At 40.3% G+C, this 15,124-nt stretch overlaps 1 protein-coding gene across 1 annotated transcript in view; it reads right to left on the bottom strand.

Moving 5' to 3' along the window:
- Positions 1–11,586, bottom strand: part of MTA3 (metastasis associated 1 family member 3) — a 144,698-nt gene extending 133,112 nt beyond the window's left edge. Inside the window, exons 1-3 of the mRNA XM_067293134.1 lie at positions 11,465–11,586; positions 10,018–10,085; positions 8,025–8,118 (exon numbers count right to left, since the gene is read on the bottom strand). Coding sequence (XP_067149235.1) covers positions 8,025–8,118; positions 10,018–10,085; positions 11,465–11,492 — 190 coding nt within the window. The 5' untranslated portion in view covers positions 11,493–11,586. The remainder of the gene's footprint in view (positions 1–8,024; positions 8,119–10,017; positions 10,086–11,464) is intronic.
- Between the last annotated feature and the right edge of the window lie 3,538 nt (positions 11,587–15,124).

The raw sequence follows: 15,124 nt of genomic DNA, 5'->3' as shown, positions 1-15,124 counted from the left end.
AAATTTCAGAACAATATTAATTTACTTCCAAAACTATATACCTTTAACATAAATATAAATTAAATTAATAATTTGCAGCTTTCCACTCTCCACTGCTACACAAGTTCATGAAACTAATGACTTTTTTTTAGTTTGTTTTTACACACACAGAGTTTGGTAGTAATGTATTTAAACTATAAAAGCTCCATGTTTAGATAATAAGATTTTTAACTCCAAAATCTTAAGTATGTCACCAAAAATTATTTATGTATTCAAAAGAGATCAATAGATGAGGCTACTAATTCTGTTCATGCAAAAATTCAGATGTAGTTACACAAACAAGCTGCACAGAGTGGACAAAAGATTTCTGCATGTACAAAATCCTACATACCCAAATGCAGACCACATATAGTCAGGTGAAAAAATGCATTTATGTAAATTTGCCATCAGAGCTAAGATCTCCTAAAATTATGACCTTCGATAGGAACCCATTCACTCCATTAGCTAGCTGTTCATTAATGTTCACTATCTAGCAAGACATTCTGCACCAACGGAACTGGCTGAACGACCACAGCAGTTAATAATTCCACAAGACACTTAGAGCTGACAGTAAACTGGTTAATGAGACAATATACACTACAGTTAACTACTAATTATAAAATGTCATTCACAAAACGAAAACTCTGATACTGTCAGAAGCAAAAAGCTTCTCATTACTGCCTCTTTATTGCTTTTACCATTTGGGAAAGAAAAAAAACAACAGCAATACACAGTTCCTGCATAAAATCAAATGAACAAAACATAATTTATGAGACTACCCAAAGCACCCTCAAAAAGGATAATTGGGAGCCTGGAGACAAGTTTCTCCTTGGTGACAAGGACACGGTTTTGGACAAGGCTTGTTCTATTTCAGTAAGTTCTGAATCCCCCCTCCTCCCCCAAACAAATTACAACAGAAGTCATTCTCTTGGGTAAAGGAAGGAAAAATTCATGTTCCCTTGTTTGATGAGATCAAAAAGGGCATGTCTTCCCCACAAAAAATCATTGCTCAAGCTTATTTGTCAGTGAAAGTGATAGGTACACTAATATGAAAATACCTTAGCATCAAAAGCTACTCTGCCACTGATTAAAGAATGTTATCTATATCATCCTTTATTGGATGGCGTCTTACCCATATCATAGACTTCAGGATACCCAGAAGCAAGATGATACATAACAGCTGAATTTGCTAGTGCTTATTTACAGTCAACTAATAGAGATATGTAAACTAAGTAAAATATGTAAAATTCCAATCTCAAGCAAGACAGTCATTGGAACTCATTCTCCAAAACTTTCCTGGCTTACCAAATTTGGTTTTGCCTCTGCTCTCCAACCCACCTTCAAAGCAAATGTAAAAGTCTTCTGACGGTTTGCTCACAAACAAACTTTTGAAAGCCTGGTCTTTTCTTCAAAGAAAGCAGGGTAGAAATGTGAGGTCAAAAACAATTTTCTCTTAATTCTTTGGTACTCACAGAAGAAAAAACAGCTAAGCAGCAAACAAACACTAGCTTATGTTTACAGAAGACTTGAAATTAAGAAGGTAGCATCTCATTGAACCAGTTACACAAGTCTGCTCACCCACTCCTCGGGCACATCTAGCAGCCAAACCTTCCTCTTCCTTTTAAACCCTCCAAGAGATTTTCCTGTCCTTGATTCCCAGCTCTGCCATCCCACTCCTTAGCTCCCTTCCCTGATATCTAACATCCAAAAAAAGTTGTATGCATCATCACAAGGCAATAGCAACAGACTGTTTTAATATCAAGCAAGAAAGAGGCCTTCTTGGCTAGTGTAATTAAAACATGAACTGTGCCCTAATGAAAAGCCTTCTGCAGAACACTAAATTCAATGGAAAAACCACTTCCATGTTTCTGCAGAAGAGATGAAATGACCAAACTCTTGAGCTCTAAGGGTTTATTTTCTCGCGCAGATGGGAACATAAGTAAGACCCAAATGGTTTATTTCTGTTTTATTGTATCAAGACCAGAGATACAATGATCTTTTTTTCATTGGAAAGACCACCTGCCGAAAAGGCAGCTCTCCTGGACTTCAATTCCCTTGAAAGAGAAACTGAACTAAGAACACTCAGTGTTTCTGAACATCTTTTCCCCGAGAATAAGTGTCAACACCCATTTCCACTACAAAGAAACTGTGTTACTTTATTCTCCAAAAGTTGTATTGAGGATACAACAGTTTTCCAAATAAGCGCTTCCCAAAATAAAAAAAATTGTAAGAATTATTTCAACATTTAAAATTGTGAAGATGGATCATATCTGATGCAAGAATAAACATTTGTCTCTGATTTTCATTAGACAAACAGCACCTCTATCTAAAGATAGATGGTGGAAACAATATGCGTTCTCAAGTGAACTAATGGGACAAAGAAGTCAATTTTAAGGTTTCTAAGAAAACTTCCAGTCAAAAGAAATTTTTTTATTCTAAGACACAATGAATTAATTAATAGCAAAAGTCCCTCACTTGAAATGATTTTTCTGAAAAGGGATTTTGATTACAGAATTAAAAAAAAATATTTCCTTTCTGAATAACAGCTCTTTAGTTTGACATGCAAGGAATTCTACACTGAAAAAGATGCGAGACAAAAAAAAAATTTTGGCTGTGTTATCCTCTGACTGGACAAAATAATACAGTAACACTGGATTATTAGTGTTTTGAATTACACTGAGCTAACTAAGTGACTAAGAACAACGCTGAAAAACAAGCATTTTACTTTGGAGGCCTTTACTCAGCCTCCAGGGTACATGTTCGCGCACACACACACACTTTTTTCTTATAGTTTGAATATATGAATTGCCTTATTCCTGGTTTAGTTTTGTGTACTTTGAAAAAAATACTAAAAAACTAAACTTTCCAAGTTATATTTCTTGAATTGTTGAAGAAAGCAGAAACAAACATTCTTATGTGCTCTACCTGGAATTGAATATTAAGAAGACTACTATGCAACAGCAACCATATATTCAGAAACCTGGTGACAAATATGAAAGCAGTTCGCATTTCATTTTTGTATATTTTGGAGAGTATTAATACAAGCCATTTGTATTGTATGGTAAACAGTATTTCTCAAGTCAAGTTCATTTTCTTGCCATCTCCTATGCTACCTGCTACACTGTTGTTCAGCTAAAATAAAACACTTCCAAAAATCAGGTGAAATATTAACAGCTGCATTCTCTTGGATGCACCTGGAACGTTTGGCACTCACCACGAGACTAATGTACAATGACAATATGCCAAATAATTTTGCTATTTTTTCCACAAATGTGAAGCATCTTTGCATAGAAGTAAAGAGCGCTCAGCAACAGCAAAACTGCTGTATAAGAATAAACTGTTTCCAGGACTTCTGGAACATTCTGGATATTAATATTTAAAAAAAAATCTTATTTTTTAAGCTAATTATTTATAAAGTGCTTGGATCTTTTAATGGGAGTTATAAAAATATATAGCTATATTAAAATATTTTTCACCAACTTTAGAGAGGTTTCATAAGAGTATTATTTTACAGTTAGCAAAACTAAAGCCCAGAGAGAATACCTGATTTGTTTATGAACATGACACACCAGTATCAGACCCAAGGTTGGAACTGAGTACAGACTCCAAATGTTCGACAGAAATCACTAACAGGACTTTTCCTTTCCTTTTTCCTATCCTACAAACCTCTCCTGCACTTTGTGCAAAAATTTTGTAAAAGAAAAGCCATTTTGCATAGCAATGAGACATGAAACATGACTGTTCAGGAGCTGAAGGCTAGAAAAATGTCATAAAAAAAGTAAAAATACAACTACAAAAGTAAAGACAGCAAGTGATCTCTACAAAGAGCGTACAGAACAGTAAAAGGGAAAAAAGCAGATTTTGACTAATGCTTTTGTCTTCTAAAAGATCTCAGTTTTACAGTTGATCTCACAGTTATTGAAACTGATGTTTCAGATTATTTTTAAACTGACTCTTAGGTCATTCATAAAAGCATCAATTTTGTTACTCAGAAAAATTACATAGTACATGGACTTTATTGTACATAACACATTCACAGAAAAATTCTGGGCCTTTAGTCAGGAGCACCGCACACCTAAGTCAAGGTGAGCTCTCTCTAAGTCAGAAGACAAAGGTCTCTGATGGCAGAAAAGATTTTTTTTTATATCCTCCTCAGGTGGCTGACTAGACAAAAGCTGTTTGAGGAACTGCGATAGAAGAATAACTTCAGGCACAGTATTACATAACAGCACATTACTAGATAAAGAATTTGAAGGATAAGGAACTGTAGAAAAATGGCCTCCCGCACTCAGGCTGCCCTGGCCAGCCTCAGGAAAGTAACAATGCCTAAATCTCTTACAAAACAAGGAAATACAGGAATTTAGCCCTTCATTGTAACACCAAACCAATGATGGTATGCAGTTAGTATAGTCCCCTTCCCAGCGATTAAAATCTGCCCCTAAAATGTTTACATCAACCCTGCTTTATCTTAAGGATCTGCCAGATTTTACAGATCCAGCTACATCTGACAATTCCTCTTCCAATTCTCCACACTGCCACATTTCATTAGAAAACATCCCTACGCCACCCATTTGGTTGTTTGCCCCATTTTAATGGGCTGTGCGTTTTTGTCCCGTATCTCCCATTCATTTCTTATGTACTTCAGTCCTCTGTTGCAGTAACTCTTTACCGCCTTTTCTCTCCTTCTCATCTCTCGCTCTTCTTTTCCCCATGACGTAAGTCTCCCCTGCCACACAAAGAGAGGAGCGAGCTCCTCACAGCGAACTCGCGCCACTGCACCCTGAGCCGAGGGCAGTGGTTATGCTCCGCGAGCTGGGGGGCATTGCGCTTCTCAGGGAACTCAGCATCTCTGTTCAGGAGGCTGCGCAGCATTGCAGGCAGCTGATTTGGGCCAATATTTTGGTTTGGCTCTTAGTTTGGCTTTATCGCATACTGTTTTATAGTAACAGATGTCAAAGGGGGAAAAAGTAATGTCTTCAGGGGTCCACAAAAGATTCAGAAATCCCCTGGATTTCAGCAGCTGCAGTTAGCTAAAATAACTAATTCCAGACCCTATAGACTAACATGATACACAATGCCAGTAGACAAAGAAAAACGCTATGTTAATTAGCCAGAAACCACCAAAATTACCAGAAACAGCAGAGAAAAATCACAGGAAGTACCATTTCCTTGTAGATTAGTGTCAGATACCTTAAATCAAGGGAATTTTTGTCCGAGTATTTTAGAATGGCCTCAAGAAAAACTTGGTTTTACCCCCCAAGTTTTTAAATGTACGTATCTTGAACTTTTTTTTTTTTGAAGACTTCTTCAAAAACACAGCATACTGACACGCTCTACCTGTGATAGTATCACAGACCTGATTTATTCTATTTTTCCCAAACATATTTTTAAATTGTTTTTGAAACTGATTTCAAGAGTTATTGAAAATTTGTTCTTAAATAAAGTTCTAAAATATTTTCGCATGAAATAATTTTCTTTTTTATTAAAAGGGACCCAGATCTACATCACAAAATGTGAACTTCAGAAATAAAATGTCACCAAAAAAAACCCAACACCTGCCCTCCCCTTCCCCCCCCAAATTTTTGAAAAGTGTATTAGTCAGGATAGTTTCCTCTATAAGGAAGAAAAGAACATTGCTAGGAACATAAAATTTCATTTTAAAAAGGTCAAGCTGAAAACTTAGAAGATTTCGCTGAACACATACATTGAAATAACCAATGACTGAGCTAGAATTTACATTCTGTAAGAATTTTTTATCTTTTAGCATTTATTTTATAACAAAACAGGTTAAAATGTTGAAGTATCAACATGTTTAGCTACACAAAATATTCCCCAAACATTCAACTCGTAAACATCCAAATATTTTGTTTACATACATCATATTTTTAAACAGAACACTGTGGTATTCCAGAATCAAAACATTTAAATTGACGTGACACTTAAATACATCTGCTGTATGAGCTGTACAGAAGATCCAGTACAGCAGGCTTTCACTGTGTGCTGCCCCCTGGAACTGGAACATACCTTAGCCGTATAGATTCCTCACATACTGGTCAGAGGGAAAACATCACGCACAGAGAAGATGCTGTCCACAGAGAAACCTACTCCCTAAGAATGATGGGTTATAGGCCTTATGACACACCCAGCATAGAGGCACTCTAAGGATGTTTGTTGAACCAACCAGAAATTAAATTATCATCTTATTGGGGGGGGGGGGGGGGGGACGACAACAGAATTTCAATACAGAAATCATGTGATGGAAAATTCCATGGTGATTCTACTGACACCAAACTGCGAGTATGACACAGTGAAAGAGCGCTGGACCGTCAACAAGTGCTTTACATCAAAGTGCTGACAGAAGGGCAATCTAAACAAGCTTACACGGGAAATGGAAAAATCTGATTCACTTTTTCAGACCAAACTATGCCTACAGTACTAATATCCCCTTTTCTAAAAACTAAGCCAACCAAAAAAGGTAAAAGGACCTATCTTTTAAAAACAAATGCAAAAATTGTATTTCCAACAAAATTATTATCCTTTTCATTTCTCCTTCCCCCCGCCACGCTAGAAAATAGAAAAGCGCTGGAAAGCTAGTGAAGCTCACTAGAACATTTATGTTTCTATGCATTTCACATGGAAGCACTCAAAGAACATAATGATTGCAGGGACTGAATACCATCAAATAGGTTTACGAAAAACTTAAAGTGTACCTAACTGTATTACAAAAAACTTTAAATAAATCATCCTCTTAAAAGGTAAACAAGATATGTCTACCATCGAAATACTGCACTGTTAAGCTTAGACAACAGCATAATGAAGAGAATTAGAAGTTATGAAACTGTCTACCTGGTATTTCTGCCTGCTTTAAACACAGATCTAGTACTTCTTCACAGAACTATCATTTTATATACCGCATACTTAAATCACCTCAGCTTCTCTGTGACAATGAAAGAATATAACAAAAGCCAAAATCTGTCCGCTTCTCTTCTCTAGAGGTATTTGCATGAGTACAATTATCACAGTTTGACCTTAAGCAAATTGTAAGATGTTTTCTTAAGAGCATAATTACTCCATCATATATCTGCACACAAAATATGGCATTAGATAATATCCTTAAAGATATCCATACTGATATATTACAAAATACTTGGAGATTTAAAATACCTATGCCACATATTCACGTATTAATTTTGAAAACTGAGGTATCATTTAAAACTGACTGCATTATTTAACAATACATGTTAAGAAACTTAGAAGATGTTGACATTGTAATTCTTCAATTACTTACAAACGTGAGAGCAATATTTGGAAATAATTGTTTTCTCAAGCATCTCAAATTCTTTTAGATTCTGGTTTTTGCTTCAGAATTTGTAATTGTAGAAGTATGGAAAAGTGTGCTATTTCAGTTGTTGACTGAATGGCAGCTACCAGAAACAGTAAGTGTGTGATAAAAACAGGACTTTCTTTTTCTACTACCACCATTTCATTGCTTTTCTGAAAGACGAGCAAGATGATGCCTATAATTACTAAAGAATATCTACATGTACCATAAGGGCACATGATAGCTATCTTACAAACAAATCTCCAAATGTTTTTCAGTCTCCTGCAATACACTTCAGTCCTTTCAATACTACTTTTACACATGTGTTTATGTCTAAGCCAAGAAAGTAAAATCAAATCCTCATGAATGCTCTTAAACTTAAGTTGACTTGCACCCAAGATTTACTTTTAATATAAAAAGAAACATAGCTGTATCTTCCAGATCAAAAAACATACGTCTATTTGAACCGAGACTTTCAATCATTTTAATACTGTTTAACTTAAGCCCCAAAAGCAACTACTAGGAGTAGGGCCAGCATCAGATAATGCTAACCATATAACTGGATATTAATTAATACCTAATATAAAACATATTCTTCATTCCAAAGAAATGCAGTTTCAAGTAGCTGCAGAATCTGAACAGGCTGTGATAAAAAGACCAAGAAAGTTCTACACAATCTACTTACTAGCATGCTTATCTGCAAGCATTATAAGACTGTTGGAAATATCTCTTCGTCTGTAAAAACACACCACTTTTGCTTCCACATTTCCATTTGCAGTCTAGAAAAGAAAGACAAATTAAGTCAGAATCCATCCTTGCCCAGCTGAGTAGTAAGAATTATATGTTTACTATTTTTTTCCTCATATTAGTATTCTAACATGATTAGTCATGCTGAAATCAACAGAATTACACAAATAAGAGCTTCCTGATAGATGTCAATATCAATTTCAGTTCACATAATTGCATTGATTAAAATTATTTATTCATAAGAATTTATTTATATATTATTTTCTTACTTACAAATGTAGCATCAATATTATGCTAACATAAGAATCCTTAAGAAACATTAGATGCTTGCGAACATTTCTTTGTAACCTGGTTTTAGACAGAAATGCATATTTTAAAATACCATGCCAATTTTCGAAACCATATTAAATATAACATTTATTTGAAAATTCATGTCAGCTCATAAGATAGAAGTTATTTACTTCACAGCTCTGTTTGCATGACTTATTACAGAGATTTACCTTTTGAAAATGACAAAATGACAAAGATCTACTAATATTTTAAAAATTGCACCTCCTTTCTTGTTATAAGTTTTAGAAAGTTAGTTATATACCTCAAGCTATTTATTTTATTTACAACTCAAGATGTGGCACCATAAAGCATTAAATTTTAAATAAGTTTCTTAATAAAAAAAGAAAGCATCTTATGTGCTGTAGAAGGACAACCAAAGCATTTCATTATGTATTTGCATAACATCTCCATGTTTGCTCAATGCCTTTAACACATGAATAGCACATAATTCACAATTAAGGTATCTGGACTATATCCTGGAAACCTCTCTTAGAAAATCAATACCTGACTCTGCTCTACCATCCACAAACAAGATTAAATTATAGCAATGCAGTTTAAAGATAATAAACATCACATTTGAAACATGATTGGAATCACTTCAATTGCTGTAAATAAAAAAATATTCTTCTCCAATAAAAGTCCAAACTGATTTGCCACATACAAACAGTAGATGAATGGATGTAGTGTTGGATAGCGCTAACAAAGAATGTGGATCATGGCTGGAGTAGTCTTGTATTCCATTAATAAGAAGAAAAAACTTTTCACAGTTCATCAAGTTTTAATTTATTTTCTAACCACAAAAAACTCATGATTCTTCACATCACAATAGGGATTTTGACTGTTTACTTTTGACATAGTTTATTGGTAAATTGTAATACAACTACATGGAACAGTTTAAAAAAAAAAGCTTTATTTTTTTCAAAAACATGCTTAGCAGCACAAGAAATAAGAAATAATTATGTTTTCCTCAAAATGACACTCTGAAAAGCACCAACTCAGTCAGTAAAAACACACTCAGGATAAAGACAGAGAATACAGACTATTCCTATTCAAGACCCTGGCCTTCATTCAGAGCTGCCAAAAAATGCAATAAACAGCAACAGAAACTTTGTATTTATTATTTGACCATTGCAAATTCTCACTGATACCTACTAGCTTTGTGTGTGTATATACACACACACACATATCTATGTGTGTACGTGTGCATATATATACATACACACACATACAAAAGCAGGCACATTACATGACCACTATCATTCCAGATAGATTCACACTGTCATCACCATATAAAGAATTAAACTCATTACTCTCCCGAGCATTCATAGGATTGTTTATTCGGCCTGGGGATTTTTCACTCCTGACCACCCAGAATGATCAACTGGGTGCTTTCTTAAATAACAGGGTAGAATTACAATGTATCACATAGGGGTAATTCAATAACTGAACATACAGAAGACACACAACAGATCTTAAGAATGTACAAAACTTTCAAAAAATTCTACTGATGGAAATCTTGTGGGATGGAAAGAGTTCTCAGTTTTTGAAAAGTGCACTAACTATTATCAAAGGTTAAACAGGAATCTTAGATACTTGTGTACCTTGTTAAGCTCTTCAATTCGCCTGATGAGATATGGATTGCTGGAAGAGTTTTCAAAATATACATAATCTACAATAAAAAAGAGAAAGATACTTAATTACTTCAAAAATAATGTATCTAGAAGACTATCATTTTTGTTAGTGCAAGGTGTTTTGTAAACCTAGAAGTTGATAAAAACCTGAGGCGTTTCACTCGATGTTAGATGCTGAAGTATTTCTATACTGAGATTTTTCTCAAAAACTTATTTTTATATGGTCAAAAGTATGCATCAAATGCTAATTACACTTTTGATTTGATGTTCGACTTGCACCATACATCTTGCAAGTTATTATTTTTTTCTTTTAAGTGAAACTGGGCCAGGACATAACAGCATATAAAACCCTTTGCAAGGCTGTGGCACCACATTACAGTGGAGCAACCTCAGGTAGCTCATTTGGCTCTAGAGAAAGAGAGCGCGATTGCGACCTCTGGAAATTGTTCACAGCTGCCTATTAAGCTCACAACGAAAAGGCTGAGAAGTGTTGATGTAAGCAGTAAAGTCTACCCAGACTTCAGCAGCGCTACTCAAATAAGGATTACTTTCATGAGTAAAGGGGATTACGACCTACACGTCCTAATGAGGGAGCGTCCACATGGGGGATTTGCAGATGTATCAACACACCCCAAAAGAGATTCACACCAACTGCTGTCACCCCTTTTCCTTTGCACCTTCGCCCTCACCTCACCACGCCATTAAGGAGAAAAGACAGTTTTAAGCACCCAGCACCGCACAGACAACTTCAGCGGCGCACCTGAGCGCGCCGCCGGGACCGCAGCCATGTTCCCTTCGCGGCGCAAAGTTACCCGCGCCCATGGCGCCGCGCGGGGCGGCGGCGGAGGGCGCCGGGGGCGTTTTTCCCCGCTCCGGGCGCCCCCCGGCACCGGCGCGCTGCGGGGCCGCGGCGGGGGCAGCGGGCAGGAGGCCCCCGCTGCCGCAGGGGCGGGCAGGTCCGCGCCGGGCCGGGGGCGGGCAGCGCCGCCGCGGGCAGCGCCAGGCCGCGGCCGAGCCCGGCGCCGCCGCAGGCCCCCGCCCGGGACCGGGGCCGGGGCCGCCCTGCGGCGCCGCGGCGAGGGGGGAGGCGGGCGGCGGCGCTCCCCCCTTCCCCGCGGAGGGCGGCGCTGCCCTGGCCCTCCGCGGCGGCGGGGCCGGCCTCTCACCCGGCGCGCAGGGCCGGCGGGGGAGGAACCTGCGCCCTCCCCCTGCCGCCCGCCGCCGGCCCGGCTGCCCCGCCGGGCCATGGCGCTGGCCGTGGCGGGGGAAGTGAAGCGAAGGAAGGGGAAGGGGGCGGCTCCGCTCCGCTCCCCGCGCCGCGCACGGCCCCGGCCCGGCCCGCCCGGGCCCCGCGCCGTGCCGCGGCCCCGCTCCCCAGCGCCGGGCCGCGGCGGCGGGCGGGCGCGGCCCCACATACCTCCCACTCGGTACATGTTGGCCGCCATGTCTGCGCTCCGCGCCCTCCTCCTCCTCCTCCGTCTCCCGCCGCCGCCTCTGCCGGGCCGGGCTGGGCCGGGCGGGAGCGGGAGCGGCTGCCGCTGCCCCCCCGCCCCGCGCTCGCCCCCACCCCGCGCCACCCCTCCCGCCCCGCCCGGGCGCAGGCCGCGGCGCCGCACGCCTCACGGGGCCGCCGCCGCCGCCGCTTCGGCCATTTCCGGAGCCGCCCGGCGGCGAAGGGGTTAAACAACCGCCCCGCCGCCGCCGCGCCCCCTCCCCCGCGCTCACCGGCCCGGCCGGAGGAGGGCGCCAGGCCCGGCCCGGCGCCGCGGGGGCCCGGGCGCCCCTCGGGGCTGCCGCCGCTGGCGCGCTGCTGCGGGCGGCGCCGCGGTGACTCACCTCGGAGCGGCCGCGGCCCGAAACCCGCGACATCTTGCGGCCCCCGCAGCCCGGTGCCGCCGGGCGGCCGCTCCGCAGAGCCAGGAGCCCCGCGCCGTCCGCGAGGGGGCGGCGGGTACTGCCGTTGCTGCTGTTATTCCCGTTTCTTGCGTTTCCAGGCTCTGTCCCCCCCCCCCCCCAGCTGTGTCCTTGTTCCTTCCGGACAAACGCGCTCCCCCCGGGAAGCCGCCTGCAACAGCCCAGGGAAAGTTGCTGCCACATGTGCTCACAGCACCTGTTGATTATTGATTTGGCGAGGGTTGGTTTTTTTCCTTTAAAAACTAGGACAGAACTGATGACTGCACAAGGCTCCAGTTATACCCATCTTCCCCAATAAACCCGACAGCATAGCCGACGCACGCTGGACACGGCGACTTTCTGAGCGTTATGCTGTTGCGAGAAGTCGCTCGGGAGGCAGCAGAAGGCATCCACGCAGAACAAAGACAAATGCAGCAGCTAATCCCGAAATCAGTGTCGAAGGCATTGCTTACAAATCATCTGGTTAGAGGGATGCTTCAGGAACATCAATATTGATGTAGCAACAAAGCTGTTTTCCCATGTTTCTATGAAGCTCATTATATCACAAACAATATATGTATGCAATTCATAAACAACTTGATCCTGTTTTGGAATGCTTCCTTTGGAGAGAAATGGGTTTTTATCGTTTCCTTGCAAGGATGGTGATGATGTATCATTGGCTTCATGTTCAGGATTTTTGTGCATGTATCTTGAGTATTTTCAAGCTAACATTTCACTTTGCCCTGAGCTGAAGGAAAACACAGTGTTATTAAGGGAGAAACATGATGATTTTTAGGAGGATGAGCTTCACTGGTGATTCAGATGGTCATATGCTCCCTTCCCTTTCCTTCTTTGAGTGAATCTGTGACTATTAGGTTAAGTTTTCTTCTACTTTAAGCAATGCACTTTTCATTTCCTGGGTTACTATTTTGTGTCAAACAAGCAGCTGAGTTTTAGACTCCTAAAATGTGTGAAGTTTGTACACAAAGCCCTCAGTGACTTGGGCTTCCTCAATAAACAGCAGCAAATTCATGGACCAAGAGGAAAATTTGAAATCTTCCTCTGTCTTGTCTCCTGACAAGACAAGCAAACCTGTAGGATCTGAAAAGGTCTGCAGAAACTCCTTAAGAAGTAGCAGCTCCATCCAGTGGTATTGGTTATTTCTAGAAGCACAATAACACTACCTTGGCAGGACCAAATAAAAATAACTACAAGTTAAACAGTGTGTTATTTTTACTCTTGTGGTTTATTGTTTGGTAAATAAAACAGAAATTAAGCTTTGAAGGCAAGAGAACAGTTAATTCAAATAGTTGGCTTGTTGCAGTCATTATCAATTAAACAGAATGCCTCCAAGCTCTTTTGCTTAGCTTCAGTCTGCACTGCGACACTAGAGGAATTTCCCACGCTTTCAATCTAACAACGTACACTCATCTAGCAAGGAGTGGGTTTCAGTAGAAACAAGATTGCATGGTCTGAAGACACGGCCTGTGTAAAAAGAAGATTGCTACTGAAGTTAAAGAATGTGTCCTTCAAGAACATGAGAGAGAACAGCCCAGGAAACCCCACGATTACAGGCTGCCTCTGCAGGTTCACACCCTAAAAACAGTAAAACAAAGCTTTATTTACAGTTGCCTAATGAAGGCTTGCATAACAGGCCTAATAACTAATGTAGTTTATATACCTCAGTACTGAATCACTGAGCCTGCTTATTCACACTGATGCAGCTTCTGTAGTCACAGGCTGCCCAGACTTGATTTTGGATGGTGTCGTGCTGCTCTTACTGTGTGTCTTTGCATACTTTAAAATGACTGTACTGCAAGCTGAGGAAAGTAGTGGGCATAGCTGGCTGTGGTTGGGTACTGAGTTGCAGAAGTGTCAGTATATCTTACTCTGGTGTAATGTATACAAAAGCTTGGAAAGAGTTTATTTTCTGTGCTATCTCAGTACAGGGAATGGTAAAAGTTGAAGTTGTGTAAACATCTTCATATTTTTAAATTAAATATAATGCAAAACTTAAGTTACCTCTTCTTCCAACCATATCATTGTTGAGTAAGATTCAGATAAGAGTTTTGTCTTAATCTGATAAATGGTCTTTTTAGCTATATGCAATAAAATTACTTGTGTTATTTGAAAGAAACCACATTTCTGTGGCAACTGAAATCAATGCTGCAAAATAGATTATTCCTGCTAGAGAAGCAGATTACTGAAGAATCTCATTTGGTAACAACTTTTTCTGTTGTGCCATCCTGAGCAGCTCACAGTTCCTTCTGATATCTGTGCTGCCCTTCAGCTGAGAAAAGTCTTCTTACCCATTTATGGAGTCAAAGTGAAATGGATCAGAAAAGTGATCTATGTTAAAAATAATCTAGAAAGACAGAAAGAGGTATAGGGATTGTCTTTCAACCTAGACCAGTTCCCTGATCCAAGCTCACCAGTTAGCCCCACAATGAGCTAAACCAGCAGAACTGAAGGAGATGGTGCTGAGAGTACGGCTGAGGGCTGCCTGGGAAAGTTTTGTCATATTACCGCTATGGTGTCCATTGACCTGTCCAGACCTCACCCTCTCTTTTGACTTTTTCACTTTATCTTCATCTCATGCTTTTAAATCATACATACTAAATATCCATTAAGCTGACTGGTGCAATACTGTATTCTTATTCATCTAAAAATGAAGTGATGATACACAGATTTTTCATTAGGGCTAACAGAGAATGTCTCACTTTTCTTCATAGGCAGTTCTCACAGCTTTCTGCTTACGTGGGGAATTGGTTGGACTAGGGGAATGGTAATGTGTCATCAGAGAATTTTAGCCCTAAATTTTCATTTTTAATTCCGTCTAGCTTTTCAGGGACTAAAAACTGTTGTCAGCCACTGGCAGAACTACAGCTGTTCATATGAGTTCAGAGGTTTTTGGACAAGTTCTGAAGGATTCTTATATCAGACACAAAAACTCCTCACCACCAATGCTCTTTTTCTACTATTGCAGAGACCAAGATTAAGGTTTCAAAAAGCTCTAACAACCTTATCCTAGAAAAGTTAGACATTTTAAAGTGGCAGAATAATAGAACTTTCCTTGCAGCTGTCATGCAATATCCTGTTTTGTGGCCAGAGAACTTAAATTCAAAGGGGTCCAGGCCAGCATCTTCTATAGGTAACAAAAGCCTGAATCTAAAAAAAAATCTTA

Source organism: Apteryx mantelli, chromosome 3 (assembly GCF_036417845.1).
Source record: "Apteryx mantelli isolate bAptMan1 chromosome 3, bAptMan1.hap1, whole genome shotgun sequence".
NCBI classification, from domain to species: Eukaryota; Metazoa; Chordata; class Aves; order Apterygiformes; family Apterygidae; genus Apteryx; species Apteryx mantelli.
The sequence above is the reverse complement of the archived record's forward strand: the minus strand, read 5'-3'. Positions and strand labels throughout refer to the sequence as shown.